The sequence below is a fragment of the Gopherus flavomarginatus genome, chromosome 17, assembly GCF_025201925.1.
Source record: "Gopherus flavomarginatus isolate rGopFla2 chromosome 17, rGopFla2.mat.asm, whole genome shotgun sequence".
NCBI lineage: Eukaryota > Metazoa > Chordata > Testudines > Testudinidae > Gopherus > Gopherus flavomarginatus.
The window spans coordinates 11,662,008-11,687,842 of NC_066633.1; the positions used below are offsets into that span (position 1 = coordinate 11,662,008).

The 25,835-nt window shown below is 43.4% G+C and overlaps 1 protein-coding gene across 1 annotated transcript in view; it reads right to left on the reverse strand.

Moving 5' to 3' along the window:
- The window catches only part of GPR107 (G protein-coupled receptor 107), a 55,788-nt gene that overhangs the window by 17,812 nt on the left and 12,141 nt on the right, over nt 1-25,835 (reverse strand). The window contains 11 exon segments of the mRNA XM_050927082.1: nt 639-660; nt 2,554-2,738; nt 16,323-16,454; nt 17,625-17,674; nt 17,677-17,741; nt 19,882-19,947; nt 20,826-20,955; nt 22,355-22,469; nt 23,310-23,366; nt 24,444-24,494; nt 25,720-25,806. Of these exon segments, the coding sequence (XP_050783039.1) occupies nt 639-660; nt 2,554-2,738; nt 16,323-16,454; nt 17,625-17,674; nt 17,677-17,741; nt 19,882-19,947; nt 20,826-20,955; nt 22,355-22,469; nt 23,310-23,366; nt 24,444-24,494; nt 25,720-25,806 (960 nt within the window).

Below are 25,835 nucleotides of genomic sequence, written 5' to 3' on the forward strand. Positions count from 1 at the left end.
AAGCAAAGAGTTACCTGGGAAATATATCTCATTAGGGTTATGACACTATTTGACACATAAGGAGGGACAATTATGTGACTTGAAATCTAAATGACTCAATCTATTCCTCATATATACAATAGAGTCCCTTACATTTCAGTGGGAACATACAAGGGTTTCCACAGAGCATCAAAATCAAGAGTATAGTCTATGATCCCTATGGGTTATGAAAAATGTGTGAAAGCAGGCAAGTGAAAAGTACTAAGAGGTCAGTTCTCTCTTGGGATGTGTGCGCGCAGCTTCCATTGACTTCAACAGGAACTGCATGCATGTATCCCAAAGCACAGTTTGGCCCCAAGCTTAATTTTTAGTATTTTTACACTATGTTGTTCTAAGCCAACAGTGCAGTCAGCAAAGCTCAGTCTGTCTCCGTGGGGAAGTTAGTAAATATTACAACTAGTCGAATCCAATTTAAAGACAGCCAGGGGGATACTGCCACTAGGGAAAGAAGACAAGTTATTTTCAGCTGGAAAGTGAGAGGAGAGTTTTAACAGCCTGCCAAGGTGCCAGAGCGCGGCATCACCATGAACCTGAAAGTATCTGACTGTTCTCAACTTGCCTTTACTCTAAGGTACTTACACACTCCTTTCTCAACCAACCGTGGCGACTATTATCAGAGTGCTGCACAATTGGCGACACTTATCACCCCCAACACCCATCAGAAGGGACATGTATAATCCCCATTTTACAGGTGGGGAACTGAGGCACCGAGCAACTAAGTGACTTACCCACAGTCACTAAGGATGCAAACCTTATTACTAAGGACATTACGTCCAGTATGTCCCTCGGCCCGCACCGCTTCCAGCAGCTCCCATTGGCCCGGAGCAGCGATCCATGGCCAGTGGGAGCCGCGACTGGCTGGACCTGTGGACAGGGCAGGTAAACACACCAGCCTGGCCCGCCAGAGGCTTTCCCTACAGAAGCAGGGACCTCTGTTTGGGAAACCCTGGCCTAAGGGGTCTTTTTCCATCTCTGACTTCTACGACTATTCAGACATTAGCAGGCTATTTCCATTCAAATAATCAGTTACAACATTTATGCCATGTCTACACTACGGGCGCTGCAGCTATGTAGATGTTTCCTACAGATATAGGAGGGGTTTTTCCTGTCACTGAAGGTAATTTGCCTACCCAAGTGGAGGTAGCTAGATCAACAAGCATTCTTCTGTGGACCTAGTTGCATCTACAGGGGTGGTTAGGTACAGTGCTAGGCAACGTTCCTATGTCTGTCTAAATTTTAAGTTGTAGACCAGCCCTTAGTGCAAATATATAAGTTGTCCTCAAGCTTCAACACCAATGTTTTGTAGGTGATTCACACCTCTTATAGTTATTGGTTCAGAACTTTGTGCAGTTTTAGGAAGTCGGGCGAAGATCTGAATTTTTTTTTTAAAAGAATTTCAGTAAACTGATTTCTTCAGGACAGGGACCATTCTTACGGCCTCTCTATAATAACTAGCACAATAGGTCCCCCATTTCCTTTGGAGCCTATAGATTCTCCTGAAATAATCTAAATAATAATCCACCGAAGTAGGTCCAGAATGGCTTTCTGATCCATTTTTATTCACTTCAAGCCCTGCTCACAGACATACATACATATTTTATTTTTGTAGTAATGTCTGAACTGCTTCAGATTTCCTAGGATAATAGCTGATGTGGAAAGAACACACAAGGCCATGAGGAAACACGTTAATACAAGCCACCTAAATAACAGGCCTTTCAGGGCTTGTCTACACAGGGAAATACCAGTCTAATTATGCTCAGTAACATAAGCTAAGCCAGAAAAAGCCACTTGTTCTGAAATAAGTGTCTACACAGGGTCTTCTATTAGTGTAACTACATCAGTACATTTCCCCAGGTAGACAAGCCCTCAAGAGAGAGCTGAGCATTTAAAAAAAATGCAGACCCTGGACAGGTTAACAGTGTCAATTATAAACCAGATTTTCTGCCACAGTCTCTGGAGGATCTGATTTTTAGGTTTTTAAATGGAGCTGGCCACTGCTAACCAAGAGACAGAGTGCAGTGGTTTCAACAGCCAAGTTTGGATCTCATGGAAGCAGTTCAGTGACAATAAATGGGAAGCAATGCTTGCACTTGAGTGTCCTTAGCAAGCAACAGGGAAAAGGAAAAATCTGTCAGTGGCGTGAGGAATGAAAGAGTAATGTCGAGGGGAAAATACACATTTATAGCCAGAGGAAATTGCTTGGGATAAGCCATAAGACAGCAGGAACTTTATCAGAGGGGTTACAATCCATGATCTAAGCTTGCCTTCATTATTGTGATTCCTATTATCGTTAGGCCAGTGTACTGTAGGGTGAAATCATGAGGGAACTGCTATTCAGTACCTGGTTTAAACCACTCTGGTCATAAGCCAACAGCTGTGGGATGAAGTTGTCTCACCAGCTGAATCTGCAGGATCTATTACATCTTCTGAACATATTATCGATGCAGCTTTCAAAATCAAGTTGGGGTGCCCTGAACGTAAACAATCTAAGAACTGACTCCACCTCATGCTCACTTCTCCGAGAGATGCATCTGTCCCAGGTCAGCAGAGTCAGGGAAGCAACCTGAGTCTCCTTTGTATGAAATATGGATGGCTGCAGAGGACAGCCTGCCTCCCTCCCAGCCCACACAAGTCTTACAGAGTAGAATCATTCTCCAGTTCCTGCAGTAGCACTCACGCATTATTGTGGCTGTTGAAAACTGGGGCAGAGAACGGTGAAAGGAGAGGACTGACAATTAATATGGGGCACTCTAGATTCCAGGAATTTTTGCTTGAGCAAATAATTTCCCCAGAGGAGACAAGATACTTTAAGACAAAATAAAAGTGATTGATCCATTCATTGGATAAGTTCCTAACACAGTCTCGGGTCCTTAATGGGGAACCTCACTGCCTAGAAGTAAGGCTAACATGAAGCCCTCACAAACATTTTTTCCCCAGAAAGGGCAGAGTGTAATTCGTGGTCCAAGGGTTATCATCTACATCCCCACCCCACTGCAAAGGCACTTCTCCCTCGGCATTCTGTACAGCAAAATAGCATATTTTTGCAGTTTAATATTTATTTTCCTTTCTGTTCTTTCAGCCTGTACAGAGCAACGAGTCTCTTCTGCAGCTTTTGGCAAACAATATTTGAAGGTTTGTTTTCTCCACTGACCAAAAGCACATTTTTTGTTCTTAGAAAGAAATCGCCATTTCTAAAGCTGATGCTTTACACATTACCTAAGCCTTACAGTATTTCAAACATTTTAATCCTCCAACGCCAGACAGATCAGTAAATAAATATCTCAATTTTATGGACAAAGAAAATTGAAGCAGAGAGGTGTGCCCAATGCCACCAAAAATGTCTGGATCAGAGCTAGGATTAGAATTCAGAAGCAGCATGAATAAGGAAGCCAGAAACTTTTAATGTAACAAGTTTTAGATAGGAGGATTTGGGATCTCTCTCTCTCTCCCCTACCCCACCCCCAAATTTCCTCTCTACCTGATTGTTAGACTGCTGTCATGAGACAGCTAGCACATCTGCACCTGTTCCTGATGACTTGTGTTTCAGCCTCCCACACCTGTTACAGCTCCACTTTTCCCACTCCTTAAGGGTAGATTGTGTTGTCTCCACTGCACTCCTACAAGCCCCAGGGACAAGATGGTCTGGTCATGCTGGCACATGTTAAGATTTCTCATGTGCCATGAACACGTGGCAAACAGTTCCTCACACCTCCTCTTTTCTCCCCAACTCCAACCAGCACCACCAAATGAATGTCTCATATGTACCAGTGACTGATCACCACTGGGTTCATTCAAGCAGGATGGGGTATAGGAAGGAGGATTTTTACTAAATTGGGGATATGTGCTGGTACTCTGCATAGCCAGACACCCACAAACCCTGGGAAACTAGATGGATCAAAAGCACATCAGAACACTTTATCCACGGTGTCAGCTGAAGTCACTGAGCTCAACTGTTCAAGATGCATGGAATTTAAAATGGCAAAGTCTTAGAATGGCTAATCTGGGTTTCTCTGAGAAATGCTTCGGGGTCCACCACGTCAGGCAAGAGGGGTAAAAACAATTACAGCAGTGAAGCTTTTTCCTGTACCAATCAGTCATGCTCCAGCCATAATTTAAGAGCAGTATTTGCAGTAATAAGCAGCCACAGAGCACTTATGACAGATCCCTGCATTTTAGTCACAAACAGTATAAGCTCAGGCCCTGAAGCTAAACGGCTTGTTGATTGGAAAGGTTATATAGGTTCTTACTGAAGGCAGCACATACTGATGTGAATCTGAAATGGAGATCAGCAACAGATGGAGCAGCTGTCAAACTTGGTTTGAGATTCAGGCTCTTACAGGTGGTGCAGGAACGATGCACGTGGCCTCCTGGTGCTTTAGTAACCTCAAGAATGGCAAAGGGTCTCAAGTGCTATAACCTACATTGGCAGTGTATACAGATGTAATTTGCTTTCAAAGCAACTGAATAATGTAGGTTGCCAGTCAGGATTCTATGCAGGCTTCAAAGAAGAGAGCAAACCTGTCTAGCTTACAGAAAGTGTGTTTAGTATCTGCCAAGAAAGCTACACTCAGTCAATTCAGACAGCATCTTAAAGGTTTACATGGTAAGAAACGCTTTTTGCAATGGCTAAATTTAACTGGATTTTAAGTTTAACCAGACATGACATCCTTAAATCAACCTGAAGTGACACTGGTGACATCTCCCATAAGCGAGCTTTAATACAGTAACTCCTCGCTTAACATTGTAGTTCTGTTCCTGAAAAAATAGACTTTAAGAAAAACTATGTTAAGCGAATCCAATTTCCCCATGAAAATTAATGTATATGGGGGGAGATGTTTAGATTCCAGGGAAATTTTTTTCACTAGACAAAAAGAGTACACACACACACACACACACACACACACACACACACACACACACACACACACACACACACACACACACACACACACACACACACACACACACACACACAGTATAAGTTTTAAACAAACAATTTAATACGGTACACAGCAATGGTGATTGTGAAGCTTGATTGAGGTGGTGAAGTCAGGAGGTGGACGAGGGAGGGATATTTCCCAGGGAATGCCTTACTGCTAAATGATGAACTAACACTCGGCTGAGCCCTCAAGGGGTTAAGACATTGTTAATGTAGCTCCACACTCTACAAGGCAGCACAAATGGAGGGAGGGGAGACAGCGTGGCAGACAGAGATACACAGGGAAGCAATGCGGCATCATTAGGGCAGCCATCTTGTCACAGCTGTGACAAGAAGTGTACCTTTTAATGGGAAAGGCCTCCAAGTCAAATGTGTCACCTTTGGCCATCTCCTTGGATGCAGAGCTGTGTTCTAAGTTCCCACTACACTGAGCACAGCTAAGACAAGGCCAACTGGATTTACAGTGACAGACCACTATCAAAATCTAGTGACCAAGAACTCCACAGTCCTAAGCATATTATAGTTATACACTTCTAGTCCGCATGACACTCAAGATTCACCAACACTCATCTAACTTGTCAGACAGAAAGCTTCCAGGGAGCAACTATGGGTGTACGGATGGATAGTTCATAAAATTGTAAGCAAGCTATGAGTGGCTTTGATTTAGGAAGAGCTAGCGCTTTCTGCATCTTTCCCATTAACAGACATCCAACATGTTTTGTCTTTAACAAAAAAGTACCTGACCTGTCAACAACTGAGCTATAGAAAACCGGAGCCACGGAGCTCAAGAAAATGCCATCTTTGTGGAAAACCATCAAGTCCTAGTCTTTGAGTCTACTCACTGCCTCCACATGAATAGAGCTTTCAAGAAGTCAGCATGCAAGATTCACATTTGAATCCCTGTTAATGGGGGGGGGGGGGGGGGGAAGCTCAGTGGTTTGAGCATTGGCCTGCTAAACCCAGGGTTGTGAGTTCAATCCTTGAGGGGGCCATTTAGTGATCTGGGGCAAAAATCTGTCTGGGGATTGGTCCTGCTTTGAGCTCCTAGATGACCTCCTGAGGTCCCTTCCAACCCTGATATTCTATGATTGGATGTTTCACAAACACAACTCATTTGAATTCTGGAGTAGAAAGACTACCAGGGACACTTTGTGCCATCTGTATGGATTCTCAGAGCAGCACTGGCTTCAAGCTCTGTGGAGGACGAACACTACTGTATTTTTTATACAGAACACAATTTAGCACCTAGAAAGTAAAGGACAGCTTCTACACTTCAAACCCTAACTACGGTCTCAACTTCTGATCCACAGAGCACTCTAATGAACCTACTATTAAGCAAGTTACTAAGCCTCATGACTGTGAGAACAAGAGTGGAGATTCTAAAATTTAACCGCAAGACAACGAAAGCTGACTAAGTTGTGTCTCATGGCTCTGTAAAAACCCCTTGCATATCTTGCCTCTGTAGGTTTCCCTCTCCATTTCCTTTCCATTTTACAGCTTGCACCTGCTATATATATTCCGAGCTGCATTGATCAAAACTGACAAAATTAGACTGTCTCACTCTCTGAGTGCCGACTATGCTAATTTCAAATGCTGTAACAGGCTACAAGACGGAAAAAGGTCAGATTGTCCACCACAACCAAGCACGTTGGCAGACAATAGTTTTTTGATGAATCAATCTGACCTTTTCAGAATACTTATGTAATAGCAATAGAAGAACCTTGGGTACAAGCAGATCAACTCCAGACAACTATACAACATGCAAGGACAAGCCATAAAGCACCTAGAATTAACAGTAGAAGGCAAGATGGGTGAGGTAATATCTTTTATTGGACAACTTCTGCTGGTGAGAGCGAGAAAAGCTTTTGAGCTTACACAGGCCTGGGAATAAAGAGATATTACTTCACCCACCTGGTCTCTCTAATATCCTGAGACCAACACAGCTACAACAACACTGCATACAGTAGCAAGGCAGCTAAAGAACACCACTAGAAAGCATTGCATGCTCTGCCAATCCTGATGCATTAGAGAGATTTAATTCCCCATGCCAATACCAAAGAATACACTGGTAGTTTCCTGAATTATTTCCCATTTTCAAGGATGAACACACATTTACTCCCTGAAGTCTAATCAAAGAATAACTCAGGAAAGCAGGAGCCAATAATCACTGAAGAGACACTATATTCCTATGCCAGAACGGAAACTGACTCAACAACTAGATTGGAGATTAGTATTACATTTGTCTCTGGCACCAAGCATAAGCATCAGACAGGTCACAGTTTAACCTCCTTAACCTCTGCTAGGGGAAACAACAACAACAAAAAAATTAAAAAAAAAGGAGCTTTTATCTCAAATCTAGGAGGTGCACACTCATGAGAGAGCAAGCCCAGAGTATAGGATAAACAATTTTATCATCTCAAACATGAGGCAGTCATACAACCTGTAGCCTAGACTTGTATTTGACACCTGTATTTGCAGTACTGGAGACCCCAGTGAAATAATACAGCCCAACTCCCCTTATTAATGTAAACTCAGATCCTTCAGTGCTGACATCAGTTATGGTCTAGATGCTTTATTAGCGCCAGGCTGTTTCTTCTCAAGATTTTAGATGTTAGTGTACACCCATGAGTGTGTGTGGTTTCTTTTTCATAAAGACCCACAGAAGTGTGTTAGGGCCAGATCCTGCAAAGGACCACATGCTCCCAACATCTACTGAATTTGTTAGGAGCAGAGGGCATTCAGCAGCTTGCAGGATTGGGCCCTTCAGTTTGCAGTGTTTTTATGTATTGCGGCAGCAGGAGCAGAGTCTGAATATGGAAGGTGATCAAGTTTTTTTTCCATGGGGCGGGGGTGGGCAAGTGTGTGCCCACTGCACAGCACAAAGGGAACAGTGCTCAGCAGCTATTAGCTGCAACATATTTCCTCTAATACCACTGCCAACTATGGCATGCTGCAGTGCTTCAGTAAAACTGCTAACAGTTCGTGACCAGACTGCACCAAGCTCCACGTCCCTCCACACAGACACAGGAGAGGTGAAGAACAAAGACTGCTGCTGTATTATCATCTCCCCCTGGAAAGGCAGAGAGGACTTAAAGCCCAGTCACCCTACAGTATGAACAGAGGGCCACGTATAGCTATTGAGAATTTAAATGACAGTCGCAACATAGGAAGGGTAGATAATCTACAAAACTGTATTCCTCTCTCTTCCCTCTCCCCTCACAGTTCTAGTTGTGAGGGATGGAGACTAGAATGAGATTGCAGGTAAGTAAGCCATAAGCCAAATAACTGATTCCACTAGACCTGTCAGGATTGCCCCCCTTAATCCTTTGGGGAGTTTCCTAAGCTTGCGTCTTCAGATTTGTAAATGACACATTTCCAACCTTCAATAGCTGCAGAATAAAAGACAGCCCAGTAGTTCCTATCTGGAAAGCACAGATTTGGAGGCGGCTGTGCAGGTGGGGGAAACGGACTAGAGGAGATGCAGTGAGGCTTTTGCTTAGAGTTTAAAAAAGGGTAAGTAAGAAAGCTCTAAAACGCTCTAGAGTTATCTGTCAAATGATAGGAAGAGAGAAACCAACCCTAGCCCAGATGGATGTTTGTATCCCACTGCTCTGCAGGCCAACTAGTAACCTAGGCACAAGCCAGCCATTTTGCTTTAAGAGAATGGAAGGAGCACATCAGACCAGGCAGAATAACGCACCCAATTGGAGACACTTTATATCCGAACCACCTTCAGCAAACAGTTCTCCCTGCCCAGGCATCTAAATTGTCCTGGGACAACAATGAGCAGAAGACAAAAGCCACATGGCCATTGTTATTACTTCTGCCAGAGATTCATGCAGGCTGCAATTAATTCTCATTAATTAGCTCAGCATTTAGTGGGCTTTTTAAATAGTTATGGGTAAGTGAACCCACTGGGCTCGTAAGCACAGCTGTGACTGTGGCAAATAGAATTATTTGTCAGACAGCCTTTTACTTCATTTTCTATTCCAGTCAGACTGCAGTCATGACTGTGTCAGGCTCCTGGGGTTACTACCTAATCAACATGCTGAGATGTGGCTGGAAAAGGGTCAGACTTACAGTTTAGTAGACATATGGGCAGGCAAAATTGCCAGGATACTATGTCATTGAGTGCCTGGGGCTACAGGTTTGGTAGTTCTGAAGGCTTCTCTGTGACCAAGATTTTAAAAACATTTCCTTAAAGAGGCGAAGTCTTCTTCATCAGTGAGAAGGTTGCAAAAGGACCAAATGCAAGGGGAAATGGCTGTTGAATTTACGGTGTAAATTCCCAAATGCCCTACAAAGTAGTGAACAGAGAAATAGGGGAAGCAGCTTTAGATGTAACAACAGATATTAAGTCCTGGCAGGCAATAGGCAGTCCAACCAGGACTGTGTCTGCCTGTGCAAGATTCAATCAATTCTAATCACAGAGTATGCAGCACAGCAGTTAGGCTGCGTGATGGAAGGATCTAGTCACTTTACTACTTAAAAGGGAGAGACCATTTTAATTCATGAAAGAAATGCCAATGAATTTACAGTCAACATTTGCTATTTGAAAGCGTGTCACATTTTTCCCTCTATCATGACAGATAGGCATATACCTGTATAAAACAAGCACAAACTCATTTCACTTTGATTATAAGGCAGAGCAAATTATCCTTCATCTTTGAAAGAGTTACCCAGGGTGGGACCCATCAGCAAAATTCTGCTGCTGGCCCCACCTTCCTGTTAATTACTTAACTGAAGATTCTAATTTGGAGCCCAAGAATCCTATCAACAGCAGCATAATTACTCTGCCTTTAATGAAAAACATTTGGATCTGGCAAGTGAGGCCACATCATCCCATCGCAGTGGCAGCTGCGCCTGCCATGAACTAAGACTAAGGCCATGTCTACATCTAAAGTTTTGCAGCGCTGGTTGTTACAGCTGTATTAGTACAGCTGTATAGGGCCAGCGCTGCAGAGTGGCCACACTTACAGCAACCAGCGCTGCAAGTGGTGTTAGATGTGGCCACACTGCAGCGCTGTTGGGCGGCTTCAAGGGGGGTTCCGGGAACGCGAGAGCAAACCGGGAAAGGAGACCAGCTTCGCCGCGGTTTGCTCTCGCGTTCCGCGAACCCCCCTGCAAACCGCAGGGAAGGAGACCTGCTTGCTCGGCGGTTCGGGGAACGCGAGAGCAAACCGGGAAAGGAGACCCGCTTCGCCGCGGTTTGCTCTCTCGTTCCCGGAGCCACCCAGCAAACCGCAGGGAAGGAGACCTGCTTGCTCGGGGCTCCGGGAACGAGAGAGCAAACCGGGAAAGGAGACCCGCTTCGCCGCGGTTTGCTCTCTCGTTCCCGGAGCCACCCAGCAAACCGCAGGGAAGGAGACCTGCTTGCTCGGGGCTCCGGGAACGAGAGAGCAAACCGGGAAAGGAGATCCGCTTCGCCGCGGTTTGCTCTCTCGTTCCCGGAGCCACCCAGCAAACCGCAGGGAAGGAGACCTGCTTGCTCGGGGCTCCGGGAACGAGAGAGCAAACCGGGAAAGGAGACCCGCTTCGCCGCGGTTTGCTCTCTCGTTCCCGGAGCCACCCAGCAAACCGCAGGGAAGGAGACCTGCTTGCTCTGGGCTCCGGGAACGAGAGAGCAAACCGGGAAAGGAGACCCGCTTCGCCGCGGTTTGCTCTCTCGTTCCCGGAGCCACCCAGCAAACCGCAGGGAAGGAGACCTGCTTGCTCGGGGCTCCGGGAACGAGAGAGCAAACCGGGAAAGGAGACCCGCTTCGCCGCGGTTTGCTCTCTCGTTCCCGGAGCCACCCAGCAAACCGCAGGGAAGGAGACCTGCTTGCTCGGGGCTCCGGGAACGAGAGAGCAAACCGGGAAAGGAGACCCGCTTCGCCGCGGTTTGCTCTCTCGTTCCCGGAGCCACCCAGCAAACCGCAGGGAAGGAGACCTGCTTGCTCTGGGCTCCGGGAACGAGAGAGCAAACCGGGAAAGGAGACCAGCTTGATTACCAGAGGCTTCCTCCTTCCACGGAGGTCAAGAAAAGCGCTGGTAAGTGTCTACATTGGATTACCAGCGCTGGATCACCAGCGCTGGATCCTCTACACCCGAGACAAAACGGGAGTACGGCCAGCGCTGCAAACAGGGAGTTGCAGCGCTGGTGGTGCCCTGCAGATGTGTACACCTTCAAAGTTGCAGCGCTGTAACTCCCTCACCAGCGCTGCAACTTTCTGATGTAGACAAGCCCTAAGCAATATTTTTTCCTGGCACATTATTTCTTTAGCTGCTCTTTTTTATTAGCAGCAGCTGGTTGGCCATTTGGCTATGGAGAGAGAGACACACTATAGCAGGGGAGGCAAAGGGGTGGCAGAGGAAGAACAAAAAGCAACACATTTCCTTAGTAGTTCCTAATATTATCCAGAGATTTTGCAATGACAGGGAATCCCTGAATTTGCAGGATTCTTTTGATCACCGACACAATGGTTGGAGTTATACAAATAAGTACTTGGAAAAAAGATGGATCGCAGTGTTCAGATTTTATTTGAATCTTGATCTTGTGTCCCACATTTTACTGTTGGCAAACTCTTAAGAGCCTCATGTTGAGTACCCTTGATATCAGCTGCTTCACCTTTCTGTTTCAGTCAGTGCATTTTGACACTAAGCAAACTCCACAGCACCATCTTGTGAAAAAACAGTCAACTGCAAGCTGGGGGGGGGGGGGGGGTGTCTACCAGCATTACCTCGGGCCACACAAATCTAGGGTTTGAGCACCCCATCAACTGCTTGCAGCCAGGCCCCAGATACTGAATTGCCAGCATCTATGTATTCACATCACTCATTACAAGCAAACAGTGATTCTACCTTGGGCACCCTCATGCCCCCTCCAGTTATTTGTATTGCAGTAGCACCTAGAGGTCACAATTAAGAATAAGCACTGCATGCACACACATGCACAAAGTGACCCTGACCCAAGGATCTTACAATCTAAGCATATGTTGAGACAAAAGGTGGATCCAAACCAGATGCAGGGAGGAGGGCAAAGTATACTGAATTCATTTTTAAGTGTGTTTTATCTTCTGGGGTAGCAGGGTAGATTGTCCCATTAGAAATTATTAATAGTGATACTTGTGTTAGATAATTTATGGTAGCAGCTCTTGTATCCATTTCTAGTAGTAATTTTCACACTTCCATGGTGCTTTTCATCCTTAAATCTCAAAATACTGTACCCATCTTTGTAATCATAAGCCTCCTACCCCCAAAGCCCTGCTCCGCCCCAGACGCTGCCCCCACTCCATCCCACTTCTTCCCCATAGCGTGCCCCATCTCTGCTCCTCACCTTTCCTCCCAGAACCTCCTGCACACCGCAAAACAGCTGACTGCAGTAGGCACTGGGAGGGAGGGGGAGGAATTGATCAGCAGGGCTGCCAGGTGACAGTGGGGCAGGTCTTGGCTGCCAGTGGGTGCTAAGCATCTGCTAATTTTTTTCCTTGGGTGCTCCAGCCCTGGAGTGCCCACAGAGTTGGCACCTATGTTTGTAATATTATCCCTATTTTACAGATGGGGAAGCAGACAGATTAATTGATTTGCCCAAGATTACACAGTTGCAGAGCTGGGATGATTAGCCTTGTGCTTGGCCCACTATATCACAGAGGTCCATGGCATTCGACATTAAAGGTAATTCCAGTATCCCATGCTGGAAGCCATGAGATGGTCACTGGTGAGATGGATAAAGTTCAAGGATTAAGAGAATACAAGGATGGAGAGATGAAAGGAAAGTAGTTACAAGAAGGTGAATGAGTTAGAATAGTGAAGAGGTTGTGTTATCTACTCATCCTACCCAAAGTACTGCCTCTAGCGAATCAGATTCAAGAATTGAGAAGTGACAGGAATATCTGAAAGTATTCACTGTTCCAGAGGAATTCAGTGTTAAGCTTAAATGGAACAGATCAGCAGGCATGTTAGCTAGGGATGGACTGATTCAGAAGGAACACCAAAACAACTCAGGAAAGCCAGACACTGCATCAGGGATGGGTGATCACCCTCTTTGCTGCGTGAACAGGTACCCAGCATCATCTAAAAAGTTGTGTCGTATTTTATTATTTTTAAGATTAGCAGTTTCTCTCAATGCTTATTCAAGGACAGACATTTCTCCGTTTAAGATTATTAAAATCTCAAGCCTTTCGAAACCCAGGGAACCTGGGCAGGAGCAATTTATAACATTTAGCATGAAGCAGCAAAAAAAAAAAAAAAAAAAAAAAAGCGGGGATTTATTTATTGCGTCTCATGTGGACGCGATAAATCGATCCGCGAATCAACACCCGTACTCCACCTCGGCAGGAGGAGTAAGCAGAGTCGATGGGGGAGCCGCGGCAGTCGACTCACCGCCGTGAGGATGGCCAGGTAAATCGAACTAAGATACTTCGACTTCAGTTACGCGAATAGAGTAGCTGAAGTTGTGTATCTTAGTTTGAACCCCCCTGCTAGTGTAACCTGAGCCTTATTGACCTAAAAAAAAGTGTAGGTTAGTTATAAAGTTAGCACTTCATTACTTTGACTTATAACATTGCAAATAAACACTGTCAGAGTTCAGCAAGCTTTGTAGCGTGGACAGTATCTTCTTGGTTAAGTGTCTACAGCATGTTTTACACTGCATGCACTTCACCACCACCACCCCCTCAAGATAAGGTATTTTAGGGTTTCCTGTACCAGAGTGCCCTCTGCTGAATTGGAAAACTGACATCTAAGTTCTGCATTACCCTATGAAAGCCACATATAAGAGGTAGGGATAAGACACTGATGTTATCCATTTAATAAAGGTTCCACTGGTAGGAGGAAGCTCTTTTGCTACTACTCAAAGTAATGTCAAGAGATTGGCATATTATTGCTCTTTTAAACCCTTTTCACTGAAGAGGGTGATCGCTGCTTATGGCTCCAAGCAGGCGTTATGATGCAGCAACAGAAGCCACTCTGCAGGAATGGCATCTCAAGGACCCAGTCCCATTCGCCTGCTCACATGATAAAAGAAAAACACCCTACCATCTGTGGGTGAACAAGTTACACAAAGTGATCGCTCTTTATCTGACTTATCAAGCCTCATCCTGAAAGGAAACCAGCACAAACACTTTCAAAAGATGAGCCAGGAAGCTTAAAATCATTAGTCTGTGAACACTAAAAAAAAATCATGAATTGAACAGAGATACTGGATTTATGGCTTATTACAACAATCTGTAACCCACAAACCGCCTCTTTTTGTCCTATGACTGAAGAAGTGCTAATAGGCTACTCTACCTGGTATGGTTCCTGACAATATGTGCTAACTACTTATGCTAAACTATGTGTTCCACCTTGTGTTTTGCTGTGACTGGTATCTTTCCCAGACCTGAAGAAAGAAGAGCTCTGTGTGGCTCTTTCACCAAAAGTAGTTGGTCAATAAAAGATATTACCTCATCCAACTTGTCTCTTGCTCACATGAGTCATCCTACTGGTTTAAATGAAACTATCCACATAAGGGTGGATCTGGATTTGAAACCAAGATTTCAATGCCAACTTATGTCAACATCTTGGCAACAAAGGGACACTGCATTTGTGATAAAACACCACAGAATATTTCATTAAAAACAAACAATCACTTTCTGGAAGCAAGCCCTGGTCTACACTACAGAGTTAGGTCGACGTAAGATAGCTGACGTGGATCTAACTCAGTAAGTGTCTACACTAAAATGCAGCTCCCACCAATGTAACTCGCCCACTACACCAAATTAATAAGGCCGTCTCCACTAGCAAGCTTACAGCGGCACAGCTGTAAGATCATTCAAGTAGCTGCTCTATGCAGAAGAGAGAGAGCCTTCCCATCGACATAATTAAACCATCTCCAGTGAGCGGCGGTAGCTTTGTCCGCAGGAGAGCATCTCCTGAAGACACAGCACTGTCCACACTGGCGTGTCTGTCCGTATAACTTATGTCGCTCAGAGTGGTGGGTTTTTTTCACACCCCTGAGCGACATAAGTTATACTGACAAAAGTGCTAGTGTAGACATAGCCTCACTTCAACTCCGTGAGAGACGTAGAGCTTAAGTCCATGTAGTTAGGTCGACGCGGTGTCAGTGTAGACACTGCATTGCTTACATCGACTGTGGCTGTCTTTCAGAAGCTGTCCCACAATGTTCCCAACTGACAGTTAAATTGGTGCAAGCTCTCCTGGTGAGGACACACACTGCCAGCACATAGAGTAGTTAATTACAGCGGTGGCTGTTAGTCGAGCTAACTGAGGTCAACTTAATTTTGTAGTGTAAATTTGCCCTAAGATTTTGCTTCCAAGAAGTTACAGAAAAACCAGAACAGCATTATCTATATGCAAGTTAACACTCACATTCTATCTACAACATGGTTAGCGGAAACCCTGAAGTTTGGTTTGGTTGTATTTTTTTTTTTTAATTATTATTTTTTGAGCGGAAGGGAGGTAAGGTATGGGGAGAGAGGAATTTAGGAGTTCCTGGAGGACATCCTACAGTGTCAGGGGAAATGTCACTGATAATGTAAATAGCCTTCTGTCAAAGGACTATAACTGCACAAAGACAACCCAATTTAATCACACCACTAGCCAAGCTGGAGATGAAGCTTAACTCCATATCTGAACAGTCCACAGTTTTCTAGAGTATGGCAGTATGGAATATCTGCACAAGAGGTGTGCATTTAAAATGATGGGCTTGTGAAGTTTATTATACAAGAAGTTTATGTTCCTTTCTCTGTTACAGGAAAAAAAATCAAGAGTAGTAAGGATCAAAATATGGGAGCCATTCTTGTTTTACTAATCAAAGGAGCCAGTAGCTCATTTGTCTCCTCATTTAAGCCCAGCTGCTTGTTTGATTAAGACTAAAATGGAATTCAGCAGACAAATATTCTGGCTAAATGCCTCTTTTAAGGACCAAAGATAGAAATAACTCAGTTAATGCTTTTATTTAGCCAACAACATTTCCTTGCCAAGTAGAGTAGAGGGAAGGGCAGGGACGTGTTCCTTATAGGATCATTCCTTGTAAAGCAAGGTAAATAAATACAGATACTGGCTGAAAATAGCGTCTTCCACTGGACGTAGCTAGCACCACTGATTTAACATCTGGTTGCCAGACTTCCAAACCTAGATCGCTAAAACAAAAAACTGCTTCTGTATCTAATGACTTCAGCACTTTTGAAAGGCCTCAGATTGATTTTCTTGGCTTTAAATTATAGTAAAAGCAACATCTTGTGACCCCTGCTCTCCAATTACCTTGTGTGATCCCCCCCCGTAGGTTGCAACCCATCATTTGAAAAAAATCACTGCCCTAAACCATCAGGACCCCAGAAGCCATGTATTGTACACAGTGACTCACCCATACTACTGGAAATAGGATGGCTTCACAACATAGTAGGTCTAATAGGAATAGAATTTGTTTCCACAGCCCATGGGCAGTTGTTGTCTCTTCTGTTGACTCTAGGATCACGTATGCCACATTTGCCAGGACCTACAGGACACAACAAGACATTAACACTACTTCACAGGACCACTTGACAAAGAGAGACTAAAAGTGGCATCATGGGGCTTCACTTTTATCTCTCAGCGACTCCAGATCAAGTGCACCCATTTTTACATGGAGAAAGTTGTGGTTGGTTCTTTTTTTTTTTTCTCTCTTTTTTTTGACTGCCAGCTCTGCAAACTCAGTCTGTCCTCATAGAAAGAGCCCACACTGACACTCATGAATCAACACCTGTAATTATGCTCAGCAACACTGCACCCTTTTGTCTAAAAATCACATGCTCAGTGACACCTTCAAAGGATTTTCACAGGTGTAATTGACTGAACATAATTTCTGCTGATATATAAGAATAAATATAATCCTTGTTACTCTTTACTTGTGCTGATCTATAGTGCCAATGAGAATGAGAAATAGCAAACTTATTCTTTTAAATATGTAGATAGAACTGAATACGCACACGGAGCAGATGGGTACTGAGGGCCAGTCTCCTGGTCTGTCTCAACTGAGTGAATGACTCAATGTTCTGTGCTTCACATCCCAGCTCTCCTGCTCTATACATGTCCCAAAGGCATCTAAGATCTGTGGTGGTTTTTAAAAGACAGGAAGCTAGCTTACAAAGTAAGAGGACTAAGGTCCACTGTCCGATACCTCCAGTACCAGTACTACCTTCTGGAGTAGGAGAGGCATTCTGGTCACTATGAACACATTGAGCATATTTTACTTGAAAGCCTGGAGACCTCCAATTCTAGACTCCTTCTGCTAACCTCACTCCAGTGGTATAGGGCAGATAGTTCCTGATCTCTGCTTAGTAACTGAACACTATTCTAGGGGCCAAATTCAACCCCAGCGTAAGTGAACGCAACTTCATTCCAGTCAGTGCCCATTTGGTCCCTTGTATCTGCTATTCAACATGGGGAAAGTTGAAAAGTCACTCCAGTGATCAGACACTGCCTCCTCCACAGACACTCAAGAGATTGCAACTCGAGCTCCACTGTACTATCACTGCATTGACAGGCTTGTTCTGGGAATAGCTTTGCTGTGCCACACTTGATGACCAGTACTCTAGTGCAATTTGCTATCATGTGGGAGATCTTAGGGTAGAACCCACGTTTCAGGAGCATTTAATCCTAACCTAATTGTTGCCAGTTCTGTCCTCACCTGTAGTGGGATGACAATCATAAAGACCTTTTTTTTTTTTATCTGAAAGGATGTTTAATGAAAGCCCAGCCAGTGCTGATTAGTATGATGGTGATGAACAGCAGAAGGTCCTTCAGCCTGAAAAAGGAACAAATATAGCAGTGATGCACAGATCCTAGTGGAGAGCAAGAGAGCGAGCCTGGAGCACTGGGACTAGTGCAACATCTGAGGCCTGAACCAAAGTCAGGCCATGTATTAAAGCAGACGCTTACAAGTTCACTCTCTGGTACATGAACTTGGCAAAGGTACTGCTTGCATTGCTAAAACACAGGTACTGCTAGGAAGTACTAGTCATTGGATATGTTTGTGAACACATTCCAAAAGATCAGCACTGGTACATTCGGACCTAACACAAGATAAGCGGATTTGACAGCAGTGATAAATAGGGATGATTTGCTTAAGATGTCTGGAGCAAGGTACAAGAGGGGGGCGGGGCAAGAAGCAGATGTCACGAAACACATAAGGTGGTAAGTAAGTCGTCTGTCTCAGTCTATAAATGTAGGGGTACCTTGCCTTAAAATTTTGTGTGGCTAAGGGGACAAGAGAAATTTCCACTGCTGACTGAGCTGCTTCTTATAACTGGGCACTCGTGTTAGTGTACATGAAGCTCCTATGGGCCGCTAGGACCATACCTTGAAGGCAACAAACCTAGCTGAGTGCCCTTGTCACTGAACTGTGCCTGTGATCTTTCCTTGTAAGTAACATTGAGGTTTGGTGAATTAGCAGGCTGCACTCTTTGCTAGACCTTTGGAAGAGACGAAGAGCTGTAGAAATGAGCTAGCAGAGCTGGCGGTTATGGCTGAGTATAACAACTTCGCAGTGGTTGGTGGGGATTCCTTCATTAAGGAGTATGCATGTCTCATGAAAGAAGGGCCACCACCACGGTTACTGTAAAGCGCTGCAGGGATTTTGGGTGAGCAATACTTTATTAGACAGGAGAGTATCTGGTTAATTAAGGCCAGGCTCAAGAATGCATGTCATGATTTTATTTCATAATGTAACCATTTGTTTCCAATTCTTCTATTTGAATCTCTATGCTTTGTTATATAAACTTTTCCTTAATTTCAGTATAAACATATCTAAGTGCTGAGAGTTAGGCAGAGCAGTGAACTGAGGTGAAACTGGTAAGCTGGGGTGAACTGTTTCTTTGTGCATCCTGAAAGGATCCAGTGGATCAGGAGCTGGACGCTCCAGGAAGAAATTTGCAGGGCTCAGGGTTGGAGTGTGCCTATCGCTAACCTGTAGAGAGACAGCGGGGCCTATGAGGCCTAGAGGGGAGGGCTTGTGTTGCCCGTGGTCAGTGGAATTGGGGAGCTGACCCACAGTAGGCACAGACAAGGCTTTCTTACGCTAAGGGCAGGCTGGTAGCGAGGTGCCTCACAACCCTAGGTACCTTCGGGAAGCGTTACAAAGAAGAACAATCAACAAAGAAAGCGTGGAAGGGAGAAGACAGCAAGAAAGAATATGGAAGACAGAAAACAAAAGGGAAAGACTGTCAAGAGAAGTTTGCAGAGAAAAAAAGTGGAACTCCAAGACCTATGAACCCATGCTATGGACCAGATGGAGGGGCAAAGAATCATGGGTACTTCTGACCACATGTAAACAGGAAAAGGAGTTGAAAAGTGAAGATGTGCACGACCACCCTACCCCGCTATACCTGCCTGCAGCCACATCACTTAGGGCTGTAACTTCATCAGCTCTACTAGGCTAAGTCAAACTTTAGAACTCGAAGGAAACCCAAAACTTCTGCAGCAGTGATGTTGATTCATTAGACAGCAGTCTTTGCTTGACGTCTATAAGAAAAGGAATACACACCTTTGTGCCAAGACACAACATTAATATCTTGGCCAACAATGGTCTTTAGCATTCTCATGGTACTACTTCCAAGAACAGGAAGGCTAGTTCTCTCTCCTAATCAAATTTCAATGTAAAGTTGATGCTCTGTGGCTGCAGAGTGTCCCCTGTAGTTTTAATGATTAACATTAACTTCTTCTCCTAAGAAATACTGCACATTGTTGGCACAAAATTCTTGCCATGTTCCACCCCAGAGGCAGCTGTGTTTCAGTAATTTGGAAAGTGTTTTGGAATCTCCACAGGGAACATGCTGTAAAGGCACAACCTGCCATTTCCCTGATATACCTTGCTCTGCTTTCCACTTTTCCGCTTCCCCCATATGGGAGAAACTTAAAATATTCTCTATTTATTTACTGCACAGGACGTCAAGGACAGAGACTTTGTGAAAGGGAAGGCTGCCATTAGCCAGTGAATCTTAAATACATCATTCCTGTAAACACTAGGAGGCAGAAGTAGCATAAGCCAAGAGTCCCATGGAGGTACATTAAAAAAAATGCTCCTTGAGATACTGTATCATATATGGACACATTCTGTCTGGGGCTTATAAACCAAGCTTCCTGTTAAGGCATCATTCTCTTCAATAAAGGTTTCCATCTGAAGTAAAGATGAATGTGTGTATTTAAAATGGCAGCACTGTAAGACCATATTTTGCACAAGGATCACTTTAGAAAATTCAAGAGACAAGGTGCGTGAGAGAATCTTTTATTGGACCAACTTCTATTGGGGGAGAGGGGAGAAGAGAGAGAGAGAACGAGAACACAGAACTTGGTCCAGTAAAAGATGCTGCCTCATCCACCTTGTTTCTCTAATATCCTGGGACTGACACGGCTACACCATCACTACATACAACCGCAGAAATTCACGTTAGTTTACATCTAGCTCATTTCAGGCAGCTAACAAATTCATGGTTCTTTGCATTTTGAAGTCATTTTGCTTCTTTTGGGACTTCATATCCCAAAGTGGTACCTCTAGAGTGCCTGTTGAGCTACAGGAGTATCCACTAGCTGTCAGTAACAGCAGTCCCCTACAGTTACCATTTCCAATTAAGCTTTCTCACCAAATCAAATGGTCTTCAGGAATAAAAACCAGTTTTGGTAAGGTTTACATTTAGAAGCTTTTTAAGCATGCAAGACTGTTTAAAACTACAAAGTTGTCTTACTGTAACTCAAAAATGGTTGAATCAAGTTCTCTCGGGAGACAAGAGGTCAAGGGAAGGCAAGAGGAAGGAAACAGACAAAACTGTTCCCCAGTAGAGACCAAGGCAAGCCAGGTTCACACTTGTCATGATGCTGAAGAAAATTAGTTTACCTGCATTTACGAAGGATGTGGATCCACACGGTCGCAGAAAGAAAGAAGAGGAGAGCCATTGAAATGTAGAGCTTTGGAAGTGGGATCTCACCCGCTAAGAGGTAACTTTCAGGGTTCTTCTCCTTGATCTCTATCCGAATAGAGAAGTGTTAGATGTGTAGCTGAGAGACCTTTGACTATCGCCATTAGCTTAATTATTACAATTCACAATGACAGATGTACGAGCTTAGAATTCATATTCCTAAAGTAATTGTGCTTTCCACCCCAAGGAGTCCCAGAATACTGCACACTAAACACACAGGAATCACTTTTTTGAAATGCAGCTGTTGATTAATCACGAACAGTAACATTATACAATAAGAGAGGATAGGAACTGAAGATGCCTTCTGCTGCTTGAGTGGCACAGGGTAATTCAGGGAAGCAGAACGTAACTTCCTCCAGGAACAACTTATTACAAGCAGTGAATTGTATGGTCTGTCCGTACTTGAATCAGACACACTAGCCAGAGCCTTGTTTAAATAAGGAGCGTAGCTCAGATTCTTATGTGTACAAGGCTTCACAAAGATTCATAACAAACACTTAAAATCTCTTACATCTGTTACCATAGATTTCTTCTCCTGTCAGGGGGAAGGAAGCACTTTCCTACTGCAATTCTACTAGTGAGATCACTGCTACAGCAAGTGAAACCAAGTTTTCACATCAACTGAACTCTTCAAGTCAGGAACTCAAGTGCCTTTTTAAAAAAGCTGGAATTGGTTCAGATTGTGTTTAAAAAGCTCTACTGAGGCTGGTGCTAACACACACAAAAAAGCAAACCACCAGTTAAATCAACCTGGATCTTCACATAGCCCCACTCACCATCACCTTCAACTCGAGTCTCATTTCCTCTCCTACCCACCCATCTCATTCTTGCAGATTATAAAGGTGCAGCTCAGGGAAGCTTTAGGCTGCCAAGTTCTTACATTTCCTAGAACATCTATTATAATACTCTGCTATTCAGATGCTCCCTTCGGTGATGTGTAGTAAAGATGTATCCTCTGTTAAGCTAGAAAGACAGAACACACAGAAATTCAAGAAGGCTGATAACTAAGATTTAGACAGTGCCCTTAACGGCTGCTGTTATGTAAAGAAAAAGGATTTGATGAGAAAAGAGAAGCACACACCACTGCATTGGCTCTCCCCTCATCACAGCATCTAGGTCACAGTATGCAGGCTGTGCACGGCCCTGGAGGAGTCTTTACATCTTCAGCCACTTCTTTCTGGCACTATGTTTTATTCCTTAAATTCTTCCTATTACACCACAGCTGATACTACAACTACTTCCTTAGAGGATGCCACTGCTATGAAATGAGACATTAGAAGGATATGTTGGATACAGCTGGGTTTCCCCATCCCAGCTTCCACCCTGCCTCCCCCAGCTATCTGTGCAGAGCACGAGTTGGTGCTCCTATGCTGAAGTCTCATGCATCATCTCATGCTACTGACTAAGCAAATATAACATCTCTAAAATTATGTTTTACACATGATACTCACATCAAGGCTAAATAGGAGCTGAGCACTGGTCTGCACAACACTGCCAACACACTTGGAGAAGCAAAGTCTGTACAGACCTTTTCTGTTTTCAGAGCCGATATTAAAATAAAAGAAAAAATAAGAACAAGGAAAGTCAGCATATTTATACCTTAGAAAAGCACTGCTCTGCTGTAAAACAATCTCCATGGAAATATGAAAAGTCCTTGACATTTAGAATCATACTGCCCCCTTTCCGTACCTGTACAGACACAAAGTTAGCAAGATGCCACTGTTTGTAAGTCTTAAAGCAGGTCAAATATACTCCATTCCTACACTTAATTCCTTGACTATGCCCTCTGATAAATCCAGAGCCATTAGATACAGGAATCATAGCATTTCAATAGCTTATTGTGTGTGACATGGTACAATGTCCTACAAATGACAGGCAGAACCAGAAGATTAGAACTGAGTAAAATGTAAACAATTTTTAAGGCTAAACCACAAACTCAGTCACATGCCACAAAATCTGTTTTATCAGCAGTAGCCAGCAGTTAAGTTTTAGATCAAGCAAGTAAGAGCACTGAAGTGAGAAAGTTTGTTAATCTGGTCTCACCCAGAAGATCTACCTCTTAGAGTATTGGTGTCACACTGCCAACCCATAGTTAATTTAAGTTTTTCTATATTTTTGTAACCCTAATTACAGAAAGCAACATTTATTACATTCAAGCTAGTACATTGTAAAGGAGCACCATGTCAATGAGTGATTTACAAGACACTCTAATGCACCTTATAAAGAACAAAGCTCTTACTCCCCAAAAGAAGAATCCATCTAAAAGAAATGTGTGTGCTATCGAGAGGCAGATTTGTTAACGGAATGGGAGACTATGAAGGGGGACAGTGAGTTTATATTTTTCAGTGAGAGCTACAGTGAAGGGAAAGAGTTTACAGAAGAGCTACTGACAAAAATCTTACCTGGAATGAAACAGCTCCTTTATCTTTACGAAAATGGTGCACTTGCTCCATTACATTCTGGGGAAGAAGAGTAATAATAATAATTAAAAAAAAATGCATCTAGAAGTGCTTTCTAAAAGGTAAATACTGCAGTTGTGTCATAAAATCAGAAATACGTGGTGCACTTTGCATGCTTATACCTAGGGCCCTTTGTTTTCAGTTTTTATTTTATTTAAATTTTCCCAGGAATGGATCAGAGTTTATTACCACAACAACAAAAACAAATCAGTGTAAAAAACTATTAATTTTTCTGGGTAAATATCAGGCTTCAGTTTGGTGGACGGAAAGACAGGGGGAAAATGTATTCAGTAGATTAATGAATGGAATTCAAAGTTATTAATGTGGTTTGCTGCAGAACTATGACAGAACTCAAAACACAATGCCACCTCTGAGTTTAACAATACATCTCTAATCCCCAAATAAAACTTTCCATTTGAATAAACAGTTTACTGTTGTAGACTTGTAAATATTTTTAGGCTAACAGTTCTGTTTAATAATTGGGCCACACCATTTGCAGCACATACACTGAACTTCAGCTTTTTCTCCCCCCACCCTTTTTTTTTTTAAATTTTCAAATATTTCCTTGTGTTCTGAAACGTATTCTGACAGATTTTTGTTTTCTTCCCATTTTAGTGTGTCAAATCTTTTAACCATTATCTGTTAACAGCTTGAAATGTGGTGAACGTGAAATTCATCAGTACGTTCAGATGCGCACGCACTTCAGAGCTTGCGTGCGTGCCTGTTTATTGTGTGTATTTTCTAGACTAATACATAGCCTTACTTCAACAGGCAGCTTTGCATATACATACAGACTAATGTTTTATCGTAATACATAGATCTCATGCAATGTATTATATTTTCCTAATAAAATAAGTTATTTTATATATCTGAATGATACAAAAGTAGAAAAAAACTGAATACTTTTTGTAAAACCCGGGAATTTTTCGGTAAAAATCAGTTTAAGGTGAAAACAAAGGGCTTACTTATACCCCGCACTGATCAATACACCCACTTCCCACTCCAGCTTGTGTCTGAAAGATCCACCCCCACCCCTTCCCATTAGCTTATCCTGAAAACAACTAGTTTCAGTCTTACCTGAGTTGCTGTTCTGCTTCTTTTGGACTTGTCACCTAGAGAACAGAGCATTTAGAGCAAATTCAGACACTTTGAATTCAGAAATTTGCAAACATGCTGTATTTTCTTCTGGTTTATGCCTAGCCATTACACTACCCAGTTTTAATCTTGTCTACCTACCAGCTCCCTACCAGCTTTAAAATCCTGAAGGCAAGTCTTTGACCACACACAATCACTAACTGAAGATCAATATAGACTCATGTACCTCACAGGAAATACTAGTACTAAAGAAGTCACTGTTCTAGCCCTCGCACAGTAAGTGATCATGTGTTATCCACCAGATTAAGGTTGAGATACTGTCCGCAAACTACGTTTTTCTAGAGTTAATGAGTAGGCCGTGATGGAACAGCACATCACGTTCACAGTCCCACTTCAATAGACTCGATGAACATTGGCTGGAGATAGAAGCCTCCAAGAAGCCATCAGGAAGTGAAAATTCAAGACTCGAGCTTAGGAAATGACCCCTGGATGGCAGCATGTTGTACCAACATACACGCTGTATTTCTTAATACAAGACCAGGCATACTCGTGCAGCAAAGCTCTCAATAGATTTGCCAATTTGATTATTTTTATCTATTTAATGCCAGTATTGTTTGAATAACTATAAACCTAGTTGCCTAAGTACAAACACAAAGAGCAGGTCACCAATTTTCACCTAAAGCTACCCTGGAAATTGTGAGTGTTACTGCAAGACAGACACCTAGAGCCATTTAAAATAAGCCTCCTACATTTCTTCCTACCCCTTTCTCAGTGACAGGATAACAAACTGTTTAAAGGTAATCTCATGAGAGCAGAGATTGTCAGATACTGGCACCCCTGCCGGTAAAGAACCCAGACAATAAGCCACACAGACTCCGGGAAAGGCTGCTGTCCTCGAATATATCATTGCCGCTGTTTTAAGATGAGCAAGAGTCAGAGACTTGAGCCTAAAAGGTGATGTTGAGCCTAGTTGAATTTAGCACATCAAGACAACTTGCCAGATTCTGGCTCAGCAAGGCTACACCATGGGTAAGTCAGAACACAGTTTGGCTCCGTTAGTTTCAAACACACAAATTCAGGTCCAGAACACACACTCATATAAAACCCCACAGGCTGAGGGTTTCCTTGTGGAGTTGCTTTTGAATTCTTCTGTTTGAGGGGAAAGGCATTGGATAGCCCACATGGCTAGTGTTGTCAAACCTCTCAGAATCTAAAGAAAAAAGGGCAGGGTTGAAGGCTTTCTGAGGTTCTCTCAGACATTGTTTGTAAAGTCCCGGCGTAGAAGAATAACAGAAACATACTGCTCTGGCTTCTTTTTCAAGATACAGTAACCCAATTCTTCGTCCTGATAATGCAAGGGCAAAACATCACAAG